Below are 24193 nucleotides of genomic sequence, written 5' to 3' on the forward strand. Positions count from 1 at the left end.
TACGCGTCATATGGCTGTGATTTGTAGTTCAGTGTCTTTTTAATTTTGCTGCAGCCATTGCTGCATTTGCAAGTTGTTTGCTACAGACTAGGTACAATGGAATAGAACAACTTGAATCACCAGTCCATGTGAAACCCATTTATAAGCAGCTTTCATTATAAAGACTGACTGTGTCTATTGTTGCATTAGTAGATTGCAGTTCAAAAATTGCCACATTGGATCGCCAGACATGTCTGTAAAACACAGGGTTAATAAAATATAAAAATAGGCCAGCCCATTCAAGGCTCGAAAAACACACCTCAAGGTCCTCATCAGTCTATTGTCTCCCCTATGGGCAACTATCAACAGTCTCCCCTATCTCGTGTCGAAAACTGAGAATGGATTTAACCAAATAAACACTGTCCTACTGCGTACTGCCATACAGGGTGGAGAGACCTCTAATGAGGCTGCTTGGTCACTGCCCATCACTGCGAGCGCTAACATCACACAAAGTTCAAAAAACAATTTTTTTTCCCAATCACGATCTCTCGTGGAATCTCAGTTGAGAAACCCTACTCTAAACTCATTCAGCACCTCCAGTGAGCAAGCCTCATTATCTAGCTGTCCTGGCAAGAATTTACAAGACCAATAAAAAACATTAAGAAAGCCCTTAAAGCCTCCTTTAAAATGTAACATTCTCACCAACGTGAGAATTCCCAGCCTGTAACCTCAGAAAATGGAACCCCAGCAATGGAAAAGGGACTAGAAGCAGCTGAATTATGGTTCTACAGGAGAATGTTAAAAATATCGTGGACCACACACACATCAAATGAAGTTCTCAGAAGAGCCCAAGCAGTTCGATCACTCATACTAACAATAAGAGAAAGACAACTCAGTTTCGTAGGACACATCATGCAGAAAGACGAACTAGAAAAACTCATACTCTCTGGAAAGATCGAGGGGAGCAAACCTAGACATCAAAAGCCTAGCCAGGTGGCTACACATCGAGGAAATGGACGTCATCCAAAAAACGAAGGATAGATCTATATGGAAAACCATGGTCACCAAAGTCCGCATCAGATATGGTACCTAGACAGACAGACAACCTCAGAAAATGAAATTATTCAGGAAGATACAAAGAACCCCAAGTCTCTTCATCAGATACATGCTGCGGACATCTGGAAAGGTAGAAAGAGTGAAACGCCTCCCACAAATCTCATACAACTGCTCTGTCAAACACCTACTGCCCCATTTCCTGCAAAGTCTACAGACACCTGATAAGCAAAGGAGTGCAACTGGATAGAAAGGATCGCAGAATTGAGGTTACAATCAGGCCAGCCATAATCTTGTTAAATGGTGGTTGCCTACTTGCACTCATTCACACGTTTGTTTCTATGATACCACAATGGCCTCATGAACCACCTTAAAATCCACGTAACTAGAATGTTGTGTGATAATCAAGCTTGATTATCCTTCAGGGACAAGAAAAAAATTTACAAGGTTTGGTCTCAAAGACCTCACAGCAAATAGTTACTAGGCATTTAAAAACATTGTATTTTTAATGTTGTGGATTATATTTGAAGTAATGGAAACTAAAGCAAATTATAAATCTGTTACTCTGTGCAGTAAAGAAATGCTGATAACCAGTATCAACAAACCCCATTGGCAAAAAACTCAATCACATCTGCAGCTATTTGCACAATCCCTTAAAAATCCTCAAAATTAATACTTCCCAATAACCAATGACCCACTTAGCTATGCTCCTGACTGTATCACAGCATTTACTTTTTAAATCCAAGCAGTTGATTAGAACAATTGAGAAACCAGAAAGGCAGAAAGCATATTTTGGTAAGCTTATTAATCCTGCATATCTGAATTTTACTTTCAACTTTGACAGTTAATGTTATATAGAACTCATCCGTAGGAACAACTTGTTCACAGCATCATGCCACAATACAACAATTTGCCCATTCTCAACTTTTCAAAGAGCAATCCAATTAATTCCAACTCTTCACACTTCCCCATGGTCCTGAAAATGTTCCTTTTCCATCAATGATTCATCCAATTTATTGTGTAAGTGGAATTTGTTTGTACTTCCTAATCATGTAATGAATTCCACTAAGAATTATTTTTTCATCATCTCCCCTTTGGTTCTTTCTGACAATTACCTAAAACCAAGTTCTCAAACTGATTTGTTGAAAAGTTTATTGAAAAATTAGAAGTTAAAGAATAGGCATCCGTTAGTCTCGTGAGACCATGGATTTGCGCCTTGGAAGGTTTCCAGGGTGCAGGGCTGGGCAAGGTTGTATGGAACACTGGCATTTGCCCATGCTGCAAGTCTCCCCTCTCCAGCCACCGATGTTGTCCAAGGAAAGGACATTAGGACCCATACAGCTTGGCACTGGTGTTGTCGCAGAGCAATGTGTGGCTAAGTGCCTTGCTCAAGGACACAACACCCTGCCTCAGCCAAGGCTTGAACTAGCGACCTTCAGATCACTAGACGAACGCCTTAACCACTTGGCTAAGTACCAACACAGAAGTTAAAGTTAGAGAATACACCAAGTCTATTTCATTTTTCGAAGGTAATGCAGCCAATACACATCTGCAAAACCAGGATGTACTTCTGGTGTAGGAATGAGGCAGACAAATATTAGGAGACAAGATAAATTAATATTAAGAACTACAAAGTTGCGCAAAACATTTGTGTGAAACTTATACAGACTGAGTTGGTCGCCAATTTAAACATTTTTTAAAGGAATTAGGTATGCAGTGCAAAGTTAGTACACACCAGGATTTAAAGCTATAGAAGACAAAAACAAACCGATCATTTTAAGTATACGTTTTTCATTTGGCTCACTGTGTGTGTCAGTTTTCAGAGTAATCCTACGAATCATACTTTTCTCCCAACCCTCTCACAAATGCCAAATAATATTCTACCCGCTACACACCAAACTGTCTCACCAATCATTAGCACTATTATACTTAGGTCAATATCACCTCTTCATTCTAGTTAAGAGTCCCAAATTACACAAGCTAAAGCATTCAGCTCCAAATTTTCTTATGGAAGATAACCCAGGAGTAATACTTTATAGAATAATGCTCTAACTTTATGCAGCTAACATTGAGCCCAATCTGCAGTAAGAAGACATGGGCATTTTAAACAGGTCTTTTGGACTTTAAACCAACTGGAGCAGTATTCACCAGATTTACACCATGGAACACCAATGGACAAGATGTTCTACTAAAAAAAGAGATATTACCCTGCATAACTGCACTCCTATATTTTGGATGTATAGCAAGAACACAAAGATCTAATAACAAAAATTTGTTGGCAGTTGAGTGTGTGTGATTTTTTAAAAAATATAATGTGCAATGGACCATAGGGCACATTGTTTAAAACAGAATACCTAATTTGCTTTCTTGGCTGCAAAATTTAGCTGTTAAATAAAAAATACATATCAGATCTTGTTTTTAAACAAATAGCTAAGTTTAAAAATGATCCTTCAAGGAGAACACACATTCACCAGTCTATGAAATGAGAAAGTTGAGGAGACTTCTGGTAGAGCTCATGGAGTGAAGTCGTGTTCTTGACTCGCTCCATTACCTCTGAGTTTTTTTTCCTATGATCAGCTATATTTAACTAACCATTAAGGCATTGACTTTTACAGTAATCTGAAACAAATTGGGCTTTCTGATATTCGGATGCTTTTAAGGTCTGCTATGTCTAAGAACGGAAAAAATGGGAAAGATGGCAAACCTCCGGTTAGACCGAAAGGTACCGATCTCCATCCGACTGAACCACCGTTGACTCTGAAAGCTATATCGGATCTAATTCAAAGGGAAATTTCAACCTCTATAACGGAGCTGAATCGTGCGGAAATTTCAATTAATTTCCAGAAAATTGCGGATTCAATCGATAAAATCCAAACATCTATCACGGAACATCAGTCGGCTATATCTAATCTTCAAAAATCCACGCAACAAAATGAACTCAAGATGGAGAAAGTTGAAGAAACAATTACTTCAATGAAGAAAAAACTGGACTTTCTGACTTTTAAAAACTCTGACTTAGAATCCAGAATGCGACGGCAGAATATTCGAATTATTGGTGTTCGTGAAGCTGTTGAATCTGACAACCCTATAAAGTTTTTTTCTCAACTTTTAAAAGATGCATTTCCTACCGTATTTCCTGATCAACCACCGTTATTGGATCGGGCTCACAGAGTTCCATCATATTCGTCTAAGTCAGATAAACCTCGACATGTCATTTTACGTTTTCATTACTTTCAAGACAAGGAGAAACTGCTTCGATTTGTTCAATCTAAAGGTTATACTGATTTTTTGGATCTTCAGTTCCGATTCGTGGAGGACTTCAGCAAACAGATTCGGGATCAACGGGTTCGTTATAGATCTGTGATGTCAGAACTCTACAAGATGGATTTAAAACCAGCGCTGCTTTACCCTGCGCGTTTAAGGATTCATACGCCTGACGGAGCCCTTCGTTTTTTTGAATCTCCATCGGATGCCCAGAGTTATCTGGATCAATTTTCACCTTCAACATCTTAATCGTAATTTTTAATTATCTCCGTTTGATCGGAGGTTGTGAATCTGTTGGGTTTAATTTTTGGTTGCTTTATATGGGCAGAAAAGTTTTTTTTTTGATTAATTAATATAGTTGCCAAACTTCCTTTCTAACTGTGTCATTCCTTTCTTTTTCCTGGGGATTCTGGGTGGTTATTCCCTCAGCATCATTTCGTGTATTTCCTTTGAGGCCTTAAATTTCGTAGTCTTTAAATGTACTTTTTTTAGTAGGTTTTCCTAACTAGTTTATATTAATAATTTCGTTTCTTTTTTTTGGTTATCATAGGGTCTGTGGTCTGTTATGGTTTTCTTTATATTTTCTGGCTTTTTCTCTGTTTTACATCGTGTTTGTCTTAACTGATCTACTTTTTAAAAATTCTTTTACTGCTTTATAATTAGTTGATCTTTTTTATATTTACACTTTTTTTAGTGAGCGTCTATCGGAAGTCATGGGGGTAGTTTTAGTGCTTGCTTCTTTCTGGCGGGTCTGCTTTAGATTTAGCCTTGGGTCATGGGCTGGGGGGTGGTGGGAGGGGCTTCACATTTTAGTTTTTTTCTTCTTGGGCTATTTACATTACTGAAGCATTGGTTGCGTTCTCCTACCTGTTATCTCTGGTTTGTTCTGTTCCCTTTCCCAGTTCGTGGGTCGAACCTATCGTCAATCCTCTTTTTTGCGGGTTGACTTTAGGGTTTATGGAGTCTATTATTAATTTTGTCTCCTGGAATACTAATGATCTTAATCATCCTATTAAAAGGAAAAAAGTTTTTAAAGTATTCCGGAGACTTAAAGCACATGTTCTATTTTTACAAGAGACCCATGTGCGGAGGGAGGACAGACTACGTTTTTTTAAATTCTGGAAGGAACAACAGTTTCATTCGAATTCTAACGCTAAGATTCAAGGCGTCTCTATTTTTATAGACTCCTCAGTTACTTTTGTACAACATGATATTATCTCTGATCCGAATGGTAGATTTCTACTGGTTAGTGGTCTACTATTCAATAAAAAGGTGGTTTTGGTTAACGTTTATGCTCCCAATATGGACTGTCCGGAATTTTATAAATCATTATTTAATCGGTTCCCAAATTTGAATGAGTTTTCATTGATCTGGGGCGGAGATCTTAATACTTGCTTATCTCCAGTTTTGGACCGTTCGGCTCCTCTACGGACCTTACCCAATAAATCTGCAACTTTGATTAATTCATTTCTCTCTGATTCTGGGTCGACGGACATTTGGCGTTTTTTGCATCCTCAGGAAAAAGATTTTTCTTTTTTTCACATGTTCACCATTCCTATTCAAGAATTGATTATTTTTTTATTGACTCTCGGCTTATCTCTTCAGTGATTAAATGTGATTATGATTCTTTAACCATTTTGGATCATGCTCCACTTAAGCTTTCTATTAAAATTCAGGTCAATACACAAAATAATAGACAATGGCGTTTTAATTCGTTGCTGCTTCAGGACTCGGATTTTGTTAACTTTATGAATGAACAGATTGATCTCTTTTTTACAATTAACTACACAAGGATATTTCTGTGAACATTCTTTGGGATACTTTTAAAGCTTATATTCGTGGTCAGATTATCTTGTATTCTGCTGCTTTGAGGAAGAAGTTGAAGCAGGAGGAGTTAGTAATTGTGGACAAGATTAAGGAAATTTTTAAGAAATATGTTACAGCTCCCTCTGAGGAGTTGTATAAACAAAGAACTGAACTTCAAATGGAACACAGTTTATTACTTTCGTCCTCGATTGTAAACCAATTAAAGAAAACAAGAAGTGAATTTTATGTACACAGTGACAAAGTTGGTAAACTGTTGGCTAAACAACTGAAGTCTAATTATACTAAATCTCAAATTAATCAGATTTATAATCAAAATGATCGACTGATATTTGATCATGTGGAGATCAATCAAACCTTCTTTGATTTTTATTCTTCCTTATATCAATCTGAGTCTTTATGAGACTCTAAATATATGAATGGCTTTTTAGATAACCTAGATTTCCCTGAGATTTCACAGGATATGTCTTCTATGCTTGATACTCCCATTACTACTGATGAGATTAAGAATGTTATTTCCTCTATGAACCTGGGGAAAGCTCCTGGCCCTGATGGGTTTACCATGGAATTTTATTAGTTTTTTGCACCTTCATTAATCCCTTGGTTCTGTAGGGTTTTGGAGGCTTCATTAAAACTTGGTAAACTTCCTGAATCTTTTTATAGAGTGTCAATCTCTCTAATATTAAAGAAGGATAAAGATCCTGCTCAATGTGCATCTTATAGACCAATATCTTTATTAAATGTTGATTCTAAAATTTTTTCTATATCATTAGCAAACGGATTAGAAAAAGTACTCCCTTTTATTATTTCGGAAGACCAAACGGGTTTTATTAAAGGTCGTTACTCTTTCTATAACATTCACACACTGTTAAATATTGTTTATACCCCCTCACCAAATGTTCCTGAGTGTGTTATCTCTTTAGATGCTGAAAAAGCTTTTGATAGAGTAGAATGGCCATACTTATTTAAGGTGCTTGAAATGTTTAATTTTAGCTCGAAATTTATATCCTGGATTAAACTGTTATATTATTCTCCTATGGCCTCGGTCTGTACTAACTCTTTAAGCTCACCTTTTTTTCCCTCTATTTCGAGGTACTCGACAAGGTTGTCCTCTTAGTCCTTTATTATTTGATATTGCATTAGAACCTCTTGCAATTGCCATTCTAGAATCTCCAAATATTATTGGGATAACTCGGGACTTAAAGTCCCATAAAATATCACTCTATGCTGATGACTTACTTTTATATATTTTTAATCCTCAAAAATCTATCCCTGCTGCTTTAGATTTATTAGCACAATTTAGTCTTTTTTCAGGTTATAAATTAAATCTTAGTAACAGTGAACTTTTTCCGATTAATAAACAACTTCCCTTGTATCATAACTTTCCATTTAAATTGATTAATAATTATTTCTCATATCTTGGGATTAAAATTACTTGTAAATACAAAGATTTATTTAAGACTAATTTTTTACCCTTAATTGATCATATTACTCAACTTTCATCTAAATGGTTTCCATTATATTTAACTTTGATTGGTCGTATTAATGCAATTAAGATGTTTATTCTGCCAAAATTTTTACATATATTTCAGGCATTACCGATTTTTGTTCCAAAATCTTTTTTTGATAAAGTTGACTCTGAAATTTCTTCATTTATTTGCCAAAATAAAAACCCGAGATTGGGTAAAATACATTTACAGAAAGCCAAGAGAGATGGAGGTCTAGCATTACCTAACTTTAGATTCTATTATTGGGCAATTAATATTCGACATATGAAATTTTGGTTACTTGACCAGGATATACTATCTATTCCTAAATGGGTAGTACTGGAATTACAATCTGCTCAGGGCTATGCACTTGGCTCTATCTTAGGTTCCTCTCTTCCTTTAGATTTGAAACGCCTCAAACTGGTCTCTAACCCGATAGTTAAATATACCTCGTGTATTTGGTTTCAATTCAGAAAATGTTTTGATTTCAACCAATTTGACTAGCGAACTCTATTTTAGGTAACATATTTTTTCCCTCCCTCTTTCACGGATCGTGCGTTTCAAATTTGGAAGACTAAGGGTATTTCACGGTTTTTGGATTTATTTTTAGATGGTTCCCTTATGTCTTTTGAACAACTATCTAATAAACATAATTTACCAAGAATACATTTTTTTAGACATCTCCAAGTTAGAAATTTCCTAAGTACTATACTTTCTTCCTTTCCAATGCTCCCTCCTACATATATTTTAGATATTATAATTAACCTTAATCCATGTCAGAAAGGTGCAACGGCTATTATTTATAATATTATTATGAAACTTAGGAAAGCTCCATTTGATAAGATTGGGTCAGACTGGGAACAAGAATTGGGTTCTATTTATTTCTGTGGATGACTGGGGGGCAGATTTTACAATTAGTCAATACTTCCTCTATCTGTGCTAAACATTCCCTAATTCAATTTAAAGTTGTTCATAGAGCACATATGTCCAAAGATAAATTAGCTTGTTTTTATTCTCATATTAATCCTTTTTGTGATAGATGTCCGGGGCAGATAGCCTCTTTAACTCATATGTTTTGGTCTTGTCCTACTCTGGAAACTTTTTGGAGAGACATTTTTAATATTATCTCAAGGGTATTGAATATAGATATCTCTCCTCACCCTATTACTGCTATCTTTGGATTACCTAAAATTTCCAGTAATCTTTCCCCTTCAGCCCGTAGAATGATTGCATTTCTTACTTTAATGGCGAAAAGATGTATCTTACAACATTGGAAAGAGCTTAATGCTCCAACTACTTTTTTTGGTTTTCCCAGACGATATTATGCTTAAATTTGGAGAAAATTAGAAGTAATCTTTATGATTCCTCATTTAAATTTGATCAGACCTGGAGATCTTTTATTCAATATGTTCATTTAATGTAATTTTTTTTTTCTCTTTTGTTCCATATTTATATTCCCTTCTTGCCTTTTTTTTTTAAAAACTGTTTTTAATGGAGGTCAGGTTTGAGGACGTGATTTTAAGTTCTTTAACTCTACCTGTTTCCAAGTTAGCCCATTGCTTTGTTTTGCTTTTAGTTTAGTTGCACAGTGGGTTTTGTTTTGGGGTCTTTTTTTGGATTTTTTTTTCTTTTCTCTATTGATATATATATATATACATATACACATACACATATACACATACACATATATATATACATACACATATACATATACGTGTGTGTGTGTGTGTGTGTGTGTGTGTATATATATATATAAATATTAGTATACTATTACTTTACCATATTATTCTATGTTTAAATTGCACCGTTTGTATCAATTTTTTCTTCTGTATTAATATCTCCTGTAATTTCTAACAGTGTATTAGTGCCTTTATGGTTTATCCTTTGTATACTTATTCAATAAAAAGATTTAAAAAGAAAGAGAAAGCTACTTAGCCTGTCTTCATTTAACCAAAGATTCTGAAGCTCCCTTTCCTCCCACTATGGCACTTAATTACTTTTAAGAGCCCCCAAACACTCCATGGTCAACCATGTTAGTGATCTTAGTTTATATTGAATAGACATTTTAAATTCGCCAATTACTAACTTGAAATGTTTCTTTTCACAATCTGAAACTATTAACCATATCTCCATCCCAAATTATACCATTCCAAATACATCCTCCAAACTTTGTTCATCGCCCAAGATCTTTGACACAACTTGAAAAAGAACAAATAGGAAAAGGGTACATGGCTGATACCCCTTCTTCATGTACACTTACCTGCTTAATCCCAGAATCTCCAAATTACTTCCAAAAATCTTTCTCATTACCCCTAAATGATGAATCCATTGTGAGGATATCGTGAACCCCTAGTTCTTGGCTCTCTACGCAGGAAAACATCCACCTACTCTCTCAGAATATTCATATGCCATACTGAAATTACACTTCATTCATCTTCACTCCAATAAGCATTTACAATTCCTATTATGTTAGTCCCTCTTACCTAAGGTATCAGTCCTGTAGTGCTGCATTCATGTCCTTACCTTAATGTTGCATGATTAATTTGCTCCTGCACTAACCACCTTTCAATAAATCCCAAACTATATTCCTAAATGTCTGCTGCACCAGTGTAATCTTATGTTTTGTGAACCAAATTCAACTAGATCCTTACAACTTCGTGATTTGTTGATTGTGCACCTTCATTTGAACATTAAATTGCTCCATGCGAGGTATTTCGAACTATTTCTGATATAATAAAACAATATGTATCTGCTGCACTGGAAATGAGTGAATAACTATCTACTAATGTCAGGCACTGAAAACATGTAGACTGTTACAGTTCTAGCCACGTGCAAAACGACAGAATATTTTTTTTTTCTCCACCACCCACCCCCCCACACCAAAAACAAGACCTCTTGTGCAAAAGGAAAAAAAGAGAAACCTATGATTTATTAATTTTGCCAAACCTGTCTGCAATCAATGAATGCCAGTTCTAGTCACCTCTTAGTCAAGGCAATTGCTTAAAAATCGTAGAATCAAAGTGTAATTGCGAAAATTATCTGGGCTATGGTGGCCATCTCTAGTTTCCAAATAAATGTTTTTAAAACTTGAACATGGACTATTTCTTAAAAGTTCTGAAAGTCTGTATAACAAACATGGCACAAGATAATAAGAACAAGATCATAGTTGATACCTATCTGGCCTCAACACCACTTCCCTGACCTCTTCCCACATTCTTCAACTTCCTTCTGTGCAGATCGCAACTGTCTAACTGTAAAAAGCCATGTCCCAAAAATTGCTACCAAACTGAAAACAGACCTGAAGAAAAAGTTTGACTTCAGAAACAAAACTTTAAATTTGTAATGAAAAATATTCTCAAGATGTAACATATACTGTAGGTACAGACTGCAGATCACCCAACTGATATTCCAAAGTTTAAAGCAACAGAGCTTGCAATCAAAATTGCATTCAGTTATGCAGCAGGTTTCTTCTCTCTCCTCTCACATTTGCTTCTTTTTAAAGTGCCAACCTGTACAGATGCAGTGCCCTAAAGGTAACAACACTCCTGTAATCATTGGGCCCAGAGAACTAACTCTAAACACCCATGTTTCGTATATGTTATATGTTTATAGATGCATTCAATTTTTTTTAAACTAATTACTACTTCATATATTACACCCAAGAAATAAATTGGATTAAATTATTGGAATTTTATAATGATTATTTGTACAAGTTTCACTTTATTTGTATCCAAAATATGCAGCATTGAATAAGCACCTTCTAATTTACTTTCAATGAGCATTGCTACTAATACTGACCATGTTCCACTCTTCTGCTTCCATTCTGAAACATGCTCATTGCTTCCAAATTCAGAGCACATACACCACGCATGAATGCTTTCTTCATAGAATCAGTATACTTGTCCTTCTCAGCTAACAATCGTCGTATCTCTGCTCTTGCACCTTCCAGTTCTTCTTTTGACTACAATTTCAAAGGAGAAATTACTTAAAACAGAACTGCAATATTTCACAATAAAAATACATATCTGCATTTTCTTTATTTGGGGTCGCCATTGGTTAAATTGCAATGCATCTTTTAGCAAAAGAAGACATCACACCTTTCGTCTATGGGGGAAAAGACTTGTCTATATTTGAGCCATTCAAGAGAGGACAAAGTTTCTTAGTTTTAACATAACTGAAGTTTGCTGTATATTCATGTAACATTAACAATTCAACTTTTCCTTTTCAATTTAAAGCAGCCACAAGGAAATTAGTCTTTGAACTTTCCCCCCTCACAAGGTGGTCAAATCTCAGTCCTAAATACATGCAAGACAGACAGGTTTTTGGATATCAAGGGAATTAATTAGATTATATTGGGCAAGTGCAGGGAAATGGCAGAGAGTTTAACCATGATATTTTTGAATGGTGAAATAGGCACGAGCATCTGAAGGCTGCCTACTTCTGTACATCATTTGCAGTTATCCTCATAACTTGGCAAACAAATATGTGGTGTGCTGGAAAACCAAACCAAAACACTGAAAACTTGGCATACAAAATAAAGAACCCATATGGAAATTTAATTCCTGTCCAAGATATTTTGTATTATACAATTGTGTTAGTGAATCCCATAGCACACATTCATGCACCCCACAGTGAACACTTATTGATGCTCATTTATGGCATAAAATCTTTAAGTGTTACTTACTGCATCAAGCTTTTTCTCATAGTCTCTGGAGAGCTCAACACAGACCTCCTCAGCTCGAGCTTGACATGCTTTCTCTACCCTTGTTTTCCATTCTGTTTGCAATACTGATTTCCAAGCTGTACACACTTTCCTCATGAGACAGAAATTGTAATGCTTGTTGGCCAGGATATTGGCATAATCCTTGAAGAGATGATCCATAATTAATATAAATCCCTAACCATTACAAAATTTAAACAAATATTTACCTGATGATTTTACTAAAGTTAGTTGTGCCTGACGCATCACTTCAGATTTAGAGCATGAAATAGAACTGAAGTGCTGCATAAAATATTTAAACCTTGAATTTCAAAGTAAATTCTTCCACAGATTACAATCTGCCTTCCCTTCTTTATACAAGGTTGATCCTTTAATTTTCCCCCCAAAATTATTGTGCTTTTTCTCTTCAAATATAAGAAAGCAAGTATTTAATTGTTATATTCAACAGCATAAATGCTGGCATATTGTTAATCCCTTTATTTGTATTATTGTCTTAGGCAGAAATTGATTATCATTGCAGATAGAATTTTACTTAGCAGAGATAATCAGCTTAAGTGGGATTATTTGGTTTCAAATAACTCAAAATTAACAAATTCCAATTATATTACAATTAATGATAGAATACTATACTTGACTATACAAACAGCACTGACAAGCTAAACATACCGCACCTCAACTTATTGTCTCCCAACTTTGGGTAACTCATTTATTATGTCCATTGGAGCTGGTCATTTCTGCCTGTTAATTTCACAACATATGCCAGTGATATTAAACCTGATTTTGATTATCATTTTCACTTGTTGTGCATGTCCTAGAGTTTTAGAAGTAGCAACACATTACAAAAAGAATCTGAACTTAATTACTACTTGAACACTGTATCAATTCACTTGGGTCTCACCACATCAGAGATATTCCCTTACTTTACCCTTCTTCTCCCACCTTCTCTGCTACATAAAATTAACTTGTTTTGGTCTATTCCAGCTTTGATTAAGAGCCACAGACCTCATTTCCCTTTACCAAAGTGATTATTTAACAGCACCCTGGGATGTAGTCTGGACATTAATAACAACTAAAATGACAGGACCAAACATATCAGATATTTGGGCAACAACACTCGTTTCAGATGAAAATTTTCATTTGCATTAAAATGAATTAGCAGCAAAAGAAATTTATATATTGATCAAATGAAAACTGGAACTTCAAAGATGGTAATTTCTAAAATATACCCTGAAATGTTAATATTAATTTCACTTTAATATTAGTTTGTTATATGTCATCAGACATTTTAAACATTCCAATACAAATAGATAATCTATTGTCATATGTTAATCCCATGAAGTAATAATATTTAAATATATATGCACAGGAGCATAGATTATAGGAAAGTTAACATTATATAGTAAAATGTGCAATTACACACTTTGGAAAGGATAAGGGGTCACACATTTAAGCTGAGTAGAGGAGGAACTTTTCAAAAGATCTTAATTCATAGGAATTATCTACTACATTGTAGATAATGTAGCAGGATTGGAGCAGGGGGCAGAGATTCAAGATTTTGGATCATTGGGACCTCTTTTGGCGCAGGCGTGACCTGTACAAAAAGGACGGGTTACACTTGAATCCTAGGGGGACCAATATCCTGGCAGGGAGATTAGCGGGGGCTACTGAGGTGACTTTAAACTAGAATGGTTGGGGGGTGGGAATCAAATTAAAGAGGCTAGGCGTGAGGAGGTTAGTTCACAACAGGGGGATGGGAACCAGTGCAGAGAGACAGAGGGGTGTAAAGTGAGGGTAGAAGCAAAAAGTACTAAGGAGAAAAATAAAAGTGGCAAGCCGACCAATCCAGGGCAAGCATTAAAAAGGGCCACTTTTCAACATAATTGTATAAGGGCTAAGAGAGTTGTAAAAGAGCGCCTGAAGGCTTTGTGTGTCAATGCAAGGAGCATTCGTAATAAGGTGGATGAATTGAAAGTGCAGATTGTTATTAATGATTATGATGTAGTTGGGATCACAGAGACATGGCTCCAGGGTGACCAGGGATGGGAGCTCAACGTTCAGGGATATTCAATATTCAGGAGGGATAGACATGAAGGAAGGGGAGGTGGGGTAGCATTGCTGGTTAAAGAAGAGATTAAAGCAATAGAAAAGAAGGACATAAGCCGGGAAGATGTGGAATCGATATGGGTAGAGCTGCGTAACACTAAGGGGCAGAAGACGCTGGTGGGAGTTGTGTACAGGCCACCTAACAGTAGTAGTGAGGTCAGAGATGGTATTAAACAGGAAATTAGAAATGTGTGCAATAAAGGAACAGCAGTTATAATGGGTCACTTTAATCTACATGTAGATTGGGTGAACCAAATTGGTAAAGGTGCTGAGGAAGAGGATTTCTTGGAATGTATGCGGGATAGTTTTTTGAACCAACATGTCGAGGAACCAACTAGAGAGCAGGCTATTCTGGACTGGGTTTTGAGCAATGAGGAAGGGTTAATTAGCGATCTTGTCGTGAGAGGCCCCTTGGGTAAGAGTGACCATAATATGGTGGAATTCTTCATTAAGATGGAGAGTGACATAGTTAATTCAGAAACAAAGGTTCTGAACTTAAAGAGGGGTAACTTTGAAGGTATGAGACGTGAATTAGCTAAGATAGACTGGCAAATGACACTTAAAGGATTGACGGTGGATATGCAATGGCAAGCATTTAAAGGTTGCATGGATGAACTACAACAATTGTTCATCCCAGTTTGGCAAAAGAATAAATCAAGGAAGGTAGTGCACCCGTGGCTGACAAGAGAAATTAGGGATAGTATCAATTCCAAAGAAGAAGCATACAAATTAGCCAGAGAAAGTGGCTCACCTGAAGACTGGGAGAAATTCAGAGTTCAGCAGAGGAGGACAAAGGGCTTAATTAGAAAGGGGAAAAAAGATTATGAGAGAAAACTGGCAGGGAATATAAAAACAGACTGTAAAAGCTTTTATAGATATGCAAAAAGGAAAAGACTGGTAAAGACAAATGTAGGTCCCCTGCAGACAGAAACAGGTGAATTGATTATGGGGAGCAAGGACATGGCAGACCAATTGAATAATTACTTTGGTTCTGTCTTCACTAAGGAGGACATAAATAATCTTCCAGAAATAGTAGGGGACAGAGGGTCCAGTGAGATGGAGGAACTGAGTGAAATACATGTTAGTAGGGAAGTGGTATTAGGTAAATTGAAGGGATTGAAGGCAGATAAATCCCCACGGCCAGATGGTCTGCATCCTAGAGTGCTTAAGGAAGTAGCCCAAGAAATAGTGGATGCATTAGTGATAATTTTTCAAAACTCATTAGATTCTGGACTAGTTCCTGAGGATTGGAGGGTGGCTAATGTAACACCACTTTTTAAAAAAGGAGTAAGAGAGAAACCGGGGAATTATAGACCAGTTAGCTTAACGTCGGTGGTGGGGAAACTGCTAGAGTCAGTTATCAAGGATGTGATAACAGCACATTTGGAAAGCGGTGAAATCATCGGACAAAGTCAGCATGGATTTTTGAAAGGAAAATCATGTCTGACGAATCTCACAGAATTTTTTGAGGATGTAACTAGTAGAGTGAATAGGGGAGAACCAGTGGATGTGGTATATTTGGATTTTCAAAAGGCTTTTGACAAGGTCCCACACAGGAGATTAGTGTGCAAACTTAAAGCATACGGTATTGGGGGTAAGGTATTGGTGTGGGTGGAGAATTGGTTCGCAGACAGGAAGCAAAGAGTGGGAATAAACGGGACCTTTTCAGAATGGCAGGTGGTGACTAGTGGGGTACCGCAAGGCTCAGTGCTGGGACCCCAGTTGTTTACAATATATATTAATGACTTGGATGAGGGAATTAAATGCAGCATCTCCAAGTTTGCGGATGACACGAAGCTGGGCGGCAGTGTTAGCTGTGAGGAGGATGCTAAGAGGATGCAGGGTGACTTGGATAGGTTGGGTGAGTGGGCAAATTCATGGCAGATGCAATTTAATGCGGATAAATGTGAAGTTATCCACTTTGGTGGCAAAAATAGGAAAACAGATTATTATCTGAATGGTGGCCGATTAGGAAAAGGGGAGGTGCAACGAGACCTGGGTGTCATTATACACCAGTCATTGAAAGTGGGCATGCAGGTACAGCAGGCAGTGAAAAAGGCGAATGGTATGCTGGCATTTATAGCGAGAGGATTCGAGTACAGGAGCAGGGAGGTACTACTGCAGTTGTACAAGGCCTTGGTGAGACCACACCTGGAGTATTGTGTGCAGTTTTGGTCCCCTAATCTGAGGAAAGACATCCTTGCCATAGAGGGAGTACAAAGAAGGTTCACCAGATTGATTCCTGGGATGGCAGGACTTTCATATGAAGAAAGACTGGGTGAACTGGGCTTGTACTCGTTGGAATTTAGAAGATTGAGGGGGGATCTGATTGAAACGTATAAAATCCTAAAGGGATTGGACAGGCTAGATGCAGGAAGATTGTTCCCGATGTTGGGGAAGTCCAGAACGAGGGGCCACAGTTTGAGGATAGAGGGGAAGTCTTTTAGGACCGAGATTAGGAAAAACTTCTTCACACAGAGAGTAGTGAATCTGTGGAATTCTCTGCCACAGGAAACAGTTGAGGCCAGTTCATTGGCTGTGTTTAAGAGGGAGTTAGATATGGCCCTTGTGGCTACGGGGGTCAGGGGGTATGGAGGGAAGGCTGGGGCGAGGTTCTGAGTTGGATGATCAGCCATGATCATAATAAATGGCGGTGCAGGCTCGAAGGGCCGAATGGCCTACTCCTGCACCTATTTTCTATGTTTCTATGTTACAGATAACTGGAAGTGGCCATGAAATATACTCAAAGACAGACACTTGAACAAGGGAATTGAGAGAAATGGGAAGTACAGGTGGTGGATGGCTGAAAGAAAGTACTTTGGGACCAGGTTAGATCACTCATGATGGTTTTTATTTTCAACAGCAGAATAAAATTCCAGGGTGAAATGAATTACTTCTGCTTGTCCTTTTTATGTTCTTAAACATGGATTTCATTTTCCTAACTTGAATATTTCTAAATAAAGGAATATTAAAACAAAAATTGAGTTTTATTTCATTTTAATTTGGTTCATATACCACTTATTAAGAGCATTTCCTCATTACTTTTCCAACAGTTCTTCAATGTAATTAGCTATGATGTTAACTAGCAAGTTGAGCAGCAAAAAAAAAAGGCACAAGCAACCCTTCAAAATAAAACCTAACAGCAGTAGAAAAGATCAAGTCCTAACCAGTGAAGGCTAAACCTTTATAGGAAAATATGCAACAATCAGCAGGAAACTACTGATTGTGTATGTTGCTCATCATTAATCCTGACCAACAACATCAGATGTTCTAGGCATGCAGTCTAAACTTGAATTTAACAAAATTTTATAAACTTATTTAGCCACCATTATGACTAAAGTGTGCTGATCTTAAAAACAAACTTTTTGACTAGTGTATGGTCTTGGGTTAATTGAAAATGCAGATTTAATTAATTTGAAAAATCATGACAATGAATAGTACATGCAATTCATATTACTTCAGTCAAATTTCATCATCTCTAATGAAATTATGCACAAGGTCATCACTTTCTTTAGAATTAATCAGTTTAAGAGTCTGAAATAGATGTTCACTTCACAGTTCAATTTAGATATCCATGTTACTGTGTCTCTCAAACAAAAATGAAGGCATGTCTAACAGAAATCAAAATTCTAGTAGTAGATTAAAAATCAACTACAGATGACAAATTACAACTGTACAAATTTTTGCACAGGTTGTCCTAGACAGCAATGCTCCCGACACAGGAAATTGTCAAGTTGGGATCTCTTCTGGGGGAGGCGTGACCTGTTCAGAAGTGACAGGTTTCACCTGAACCTGAAGGAAACCAATATTCTCAAGGGAAGGTCTGTTAGAGCAGTTGGGTAAGGTTTAAACTAATTTGGCAGAGGGGTGGGAACCAGGGACTCAGGATAGGACGGATGGTGAAAAAGCAAGGATAGTGTGCAGTCAGACTGTCAGGAAGGGCAGGAAGATGACAGGACATAACTGCAGTCAGCAGGTTGAGCATCAGTGCATCAGTACAGAATCAAAAAGGGCAGCAAATACAGTCTTCAAAAATGTTACATCTCAATGCACGGAGTACAAGAAATAAGGTGGATGATCTTGTTGCACTATTACAGATTGTCAGGCATAATGCTGTGCTCATCACCAAATCGTGGCTGAAGGATGGTTATAGTTGGGAGCTGAATGTCCAAGATTACACATTGTATCTGCGGGAAAGAAAGTTAGGCATGGGTCTGCTGGTAAAGAATTCATCAAATCAGTAGAAAGATGTGACATAGCATCAGAAGATGTTGAATCTTTGCAGTTCCTTAACTCAACCCACAAAGGTAAAAGGACTGTGATGGCAGGCCTCCCAACAGTAGCTGGGATGTGAACCATAGATTACAATGGGAAATAAAAAAGGGGGGTCAAAAGGACAATGTTATGATATTTAGTCATGGCAGATTTCAACATGCAGGTCAATTGGGAAAAATCAAGTTGGAAATGGATCTCAAGAGAGTGAGTTTGTTGAATGCCTACAAGATGGCTTTCCAGAGCAGTTTGTCGTTGAGCCTACTAGGGGATCAGCTATACTCAATTGGGTGTTATACAATGAATCAGAGGCGATGAGGGAGCTTAAGGTAAAAGAACCCTTGGAGGTAGTGATCACAATATGATTGAGTTCAACTTGCAATTTGATAGGGAGAAAGTGAAGTCTGAAGTAGTGGTATTTCAGTGGAATAAAGGAAATTACAGTGGTATGAAAGAGGAGTTGGCTAAAGTAAATAGGAAGGAGATACTGGCAGGGATGACAGCAGAGCAGCAATGGTGAGAGTTTCTGGAAAAAATGAGCAAGGTGCAGGACAGATGTATTCCAAAATTGAAGAAATACTCAAATGACAAAGTAGTACAACCATGGCTGACAAGGGAAGTCAAAGATAATGTAAAAGCAAAAGAGAGGGCATACAACAAAGCAAAATTTAGTGGGAAGACAGGATTGGGAAGCTTTTAAAACAACTAAAAGAATTATTAGAAGGGAAATGATGAAATATGACGGCAAGCTAGCAAACAATATCAAAGTGGAGTGGAAATAATTTTTTCAGGTATGTAAAAATATAAAGGAGGTGCGTGGATATTGGACTGCTAGAAAATGAGGCCAGAGAATTAATTATGGGGGCCAAGGAGATGGCAGATGAACTAAATGAACATCCTGCGAACCTGTTGGAATTCTTTGAGATTACATGTAGGAGAGATAAAGGGGATACAGTGGATGTTGAATATTTGGACATTCAGGTAGTGTTTGACAAGGTGCATGAAGCTGCTTACCAAGTTAGAGCCCATGGTATTACAGGAAAATTACTGGCATGGTTAGAGTATTGGCTATTGGTAGGAGGCAGTGAGTGGGAATAAAAGGATCCTTTTCCGGCTGGCTGCAAGTGACTAGTGGCGTCCGCAGGGGTCAGTGTTGGGACCACCTTTTTTTATATATGCTGTAGATCAATGATTTAGATGATGGATTTCATGGCTTTGTTGCCAAGTTTGCAGATGATATGAAAACTGGTGGAGGCACAGGTAGTGTTGAGGAAACAGGTAGACTGCAGAAGGACTTGGGTAGATTAGGAGAATGGGCAAGAAAGTGGCAAATGAAATACAATGTTGGAAAATGAATGGTCATGCACTTTCATAGTAGAAATAAATGTGCATTCTATTTTCTAAACGGGGAGAAAATCCAAAAATCTGAAATGCAAAGGGACTTAGGAGTCTTTGTGCAGAACATCGTAAAAGCCAACTTACAGGTAAAGTCAGAGGTGAGGAAGGCAAATGTAGTGTTAGCATTCACTTCAGGAGGTCTAAAATACAGAAGCAGGATATGATGTCGAGGCTTTATAAGGCACTGGTGAGGCCTCAGCTTGAGTATCATGAACAGTTTTGGGCTCCTCATTAAGAAAAGTTGTGCTGGCATTGGAGAAGGTTCAGTGGAGGGTCACAAGGATGATTCTGGGAAGGAAAGGGTTATCATACGAGGAACGTTTGATAGGTCTGAGTCAGTACTCGCTGGAATTTAGAAGGATGAGGGGGATCTCATTGAAACCTTTCTAATGTTGAAAGATCTAGACAGAGCAGATGTGGAAAGGATGTTTCCCATAAGAGGGCACAGCTTCAGGATAGAGGGGCATGCATTTAAAAGAGACACTAAAGAAATTTCTCTGCCAGAGGGTGGTGAATTTGTGCAATTTATTACCATAGACAGCCAGGTCATTAGATGTGTTTAAGACAGGGCTTGATAAGTTCCTGATTGGACACGGCATCAAAGGTTACAGGGAGAAGAACAGGGAGTGGGGCCGAGGAGGGGTAAAAAAAAAGGATCAGCCATGATTGAATGGTGGAGTAGACCTGATGGGACAAATGGCCTCATTCTGCTCTTCTGTCTCACGGTATTATCAGTTTATACCATTCAGTATGGTGCAGCACAGAAAGGAACACATTTAAATAGCTCTGACCATAAATTGATACTTTAATTATAAATGCTATAATCTGACTTGTCTGAGTCTTTCTTCTTCAAACAACTATGTTTTGAGAATGTAGAAATATTGGCAGCACATGTAGTATCTAAATCATGATTCTATTACCTTATCAAGATCATTGTCCACAACTCTCGTATTCCCCATGACTACAGATTTTTGATTACACAAGGGTCAATCACTTAGAACACCATTACACATTTATTTAGTAAAAGCTGTTCTGCTTTATTGGGATCAATAAAGTATCTATATGTCCACCCTAGAGTTTTCTTCAAATATAATTGAGGCATGATTATGTTTCATTTGGTATTCTGTAGAATATAGGAAGCTAAAAACTATCAAAATAATATCCATTCAGTTAGCTTTAATGTATATTCTTAGCATGCATTCCAACATACTTCTGCTTTCGCTTCTGAATGTTGAAGTCGCCACTGTGTAAATCTACGCATCAATTCCATTTTCTCTTTTAGATTCTTAAGACCTTGAATCAAGTTGGAAATCACCTTTGTAGATAAAAAAAAAAGGGAACTCAGCCTCATTTTATTGATTGCTTCTGAAACAATTAAATATGCTCAAAAACATTATTGAACATCACTACTCTCCCAATTAGACTCCCCCCTCCCCCCGTACAACTTTATGTAGTCAAAGAAGAAGATCTGAAGATCAAAAAAATCTGGTTACAACTTACAGCTGTAATTAACTTTTGTCCTCTAATTTGATATTTTACCCATAATCTAGACTGAAGATTAACACAAGGATAGAGAAAAAACTAAACTGGGTTGGTGAATGCATTGTCAAATCAAAACCAGAGAAAAAGGGAAATCAATACAGATTTTTAAAAAATATATATATAGATTGATCAGCAGAGCTATGTTACAACCATGTTGAAGCTTGACTCAGTTTCAATCTTTTTTCAGTCCCGACCTCTGGTAATAGTCATGCAGCTTTCATGTTCTCCTACGTGGGTTTCCTGCCAGATCCCAATAATGTGGTGGTTAGTGAGTTAATTGGTTACTGCACATTGTCCCCAGTGTAGAAGAATGACAAGAGTACTAGGGGTGGGAAAGAATCATGGTTAAGCATAAGGGAATATAACTACAAATGTGGAGGAAATGAAATGACACTGTTAGCACATGAATGACCTCCTTCTTTGTTGCAAGGAGAAACAGGGTATGAGGGGAATTTTTTTTATTAAAAACATCCAGCAATAAAAATAAGACAAATGAAACTTCATTTTTAGTGCCAAAGACTGTTTATCTGTAATTACTAATTAGCACTGATCATACGTCTAACTCCAATTAAAATGCATCCAGATATTGCTCCATCGCAAGTCCTTTGAAAAATAGATCTGATTTGAACTTGTGCACAATTGCACAGGTTCATCCACTTTACATCCCTCAACACATGTCAACAGTCAGCAAAGCAACATTTTCATGAAACCAAGGCACCTCTCAGACAGCATTTCTGACTTGAAAATTTCTTCATATACTACAACTTCAAGCACAGAAAAATATGAGCAAAGGCATTACCCCAAATCATTACTCCTACTGCTATTTCAGATTACATATTAAATAGAAAAAGAAAGTCCAGAGGTTAAAAGGTAACTTTTCCAATCTCACCAGCATCGTAAGAAACTAGAAATTAATTATGATTCTGGTTATAGTATTTTTCAAATGTAAGAACAGAAGTAAAATAAAAGACTGCTTGATTGGAAGTTGAAGATGGGGTTAGAAGTAAAGAGGGCAGATTTAAAAAGGTAGTTTTGTTTACTAAAATAAAAAGAAATATGGAGGAATACAACATTAAGAATCATTATAGCCTGAAAGTAAAGTTGTTTTGGTCAACTTTGAGTGAGGTACCAAGAGAAGCCAAGATGCTGAAGAACTGTGTGAACCTTGCAAAACAATATTTTTTGTCAAATTGGGTTATAAGGAGAGGCTAGATAGATTGGCACATATTTCCTTACAACACAGGAGGCTGAGGCAAGATTTTAATAAAAGTTCATAAACTCTTGAGGAGCATATGTAAGAGCATATAGCCAAAGTCTTTTCGGTGGAGTAGGGGTGTCCAAAACTAACAGGACTATGTACAAAATGAGGAGGAGTTATTATTTTGGAGGACCTGTCCTAGGCCCACCATGTAATTGCAATGTTGAAGAAAGCACTGGAGCACCTCTAGTTTAAGGTTTTGCGAAGATTCAGTATGGCACTTAAAACTCTGACAAACTTATATAGGTGTGTAGTGGAGAGTATATTGACTGGCTGCGTCACAGCCTGGTATAGAAATAACAATACCCATGAACAAAAATCCTACAAGTAGTAATGGATACGGCCCAGTCCATCACGGGTAAAGCCCTCTCCATCATTGAGTCCATCATCGTGTAACGCTGTCACTGGAAAGCAGCATCTATCACCAGGGACCCCCATCACCCAGAACATGCTCTCTTCTCATTGCTGCCAACAGGAAGGTGGTACAGAAGACTCAGGACTCACACCACCAGGTTCAGGAACATTTAGTACCCCTCAGCCACCAGGCTCTTGAACTAAAGAGGATAACTTCACTTGCCCCATCACAACTAATGAACTCACTTTCAAGGACTCTTCATCTCATGTTCTCTATATTTATTGCTCATGTATTATTTTCTTTCTGTATTTGCACAGTTTGTCTTGTTTTTCATAGATTCTGTTATGGTTATAATTCTATAGATTTATTGAGAATTGAAGAAAATGAATCTCAGTGTTATATACAGTGACATACAGTGACATGCAAAAGTTTGGGCACCCTGGTCAAATTTCTGTTACTGTGAATAGCTAAGCGAGTAAAAGATGAACTAATTTCTAAAAGGCATAAAGTTAAAGATAACACATTTCTTTAATATTTTAAGCAAGAAAACCTTTTTTATTTCCAACTTTTATAGTTTCAAAATAACAAGAAAGGAAAAGTGCCCGAAGCAAAAGTTTGGGCACCCTGCATGGTCAGTGCTTAGTAACACCCCCTTTGGCAAGTATCACAGCTTGTAAACGCTTTTTGGAGCCAGCTAAGAGTCTTTCAATTCTTGTTTGGGGGATTTTTGCTCATTCTTCCTTGCAAAAGGTTTCTAGTTCTGTGAGATTCTTGGGCCGTCTTGCATCCACTGCTCTTTTGAGCTCTATCCACAGATTCTCCATGATGTTTAGGTCAGGGGACTGTGAGGGCCATGGCAAAACCTTCAGCTTGCGCCTCTTAAGGTAGTCCATTGTGGATTCTGAGGTGTGTTTAGGTTCATCATCCTGTTGTAGAAG

General features: G+C 37.3%; 1 protein-coding gene across 5 annotated transcripts in view; it reads right to left on the bottom strand.

The window, feature by feature from the left end:
* The window catches only part of poc5 (POC5 centriolar protein homolog (Chlamydomonas)), a 119957-nt gene that overhangs the window by 54788 nt on the left and 40976 nt on the right, over positions 1-24193 (bottom strand). For all 5 annotated transcript variants that reach the window (XM_063049278.1, XM_063049279.1, XM_063049280.1 and 2 more), the window contains exons 7-9: positions 21311-21415; positions 12292-12471; positions 11406-11568 (exon numbers count right to left, since the gene is read on the bottom strand). In XM_063049278.1, the coding sequence (XP_062905348.1) occupies positions 11406-11568; positions 12292-12471; positions 21311-21415 (448 nt within the window). The remainder of the gene's footprint in view (positions 1-11405; positions 11569-12291; positions 12472-21310; positions 21416-24193) is intronic.

The sequence above is a fragment of the Mobula hypostoma genome, chromosome 5, assembly GCF_963921235.1.
Source record: "Mobula hypostoma chromosome 5, sMobHyp1.1, whole genome shotgun sequence".
NCBI classification, from domain to species: Eukaryota; Metazoa; Chordata; class Chondrichthyes; order Myliobatiformes; family Myliobatidae; genus Mobula; species Mobula hypostoma.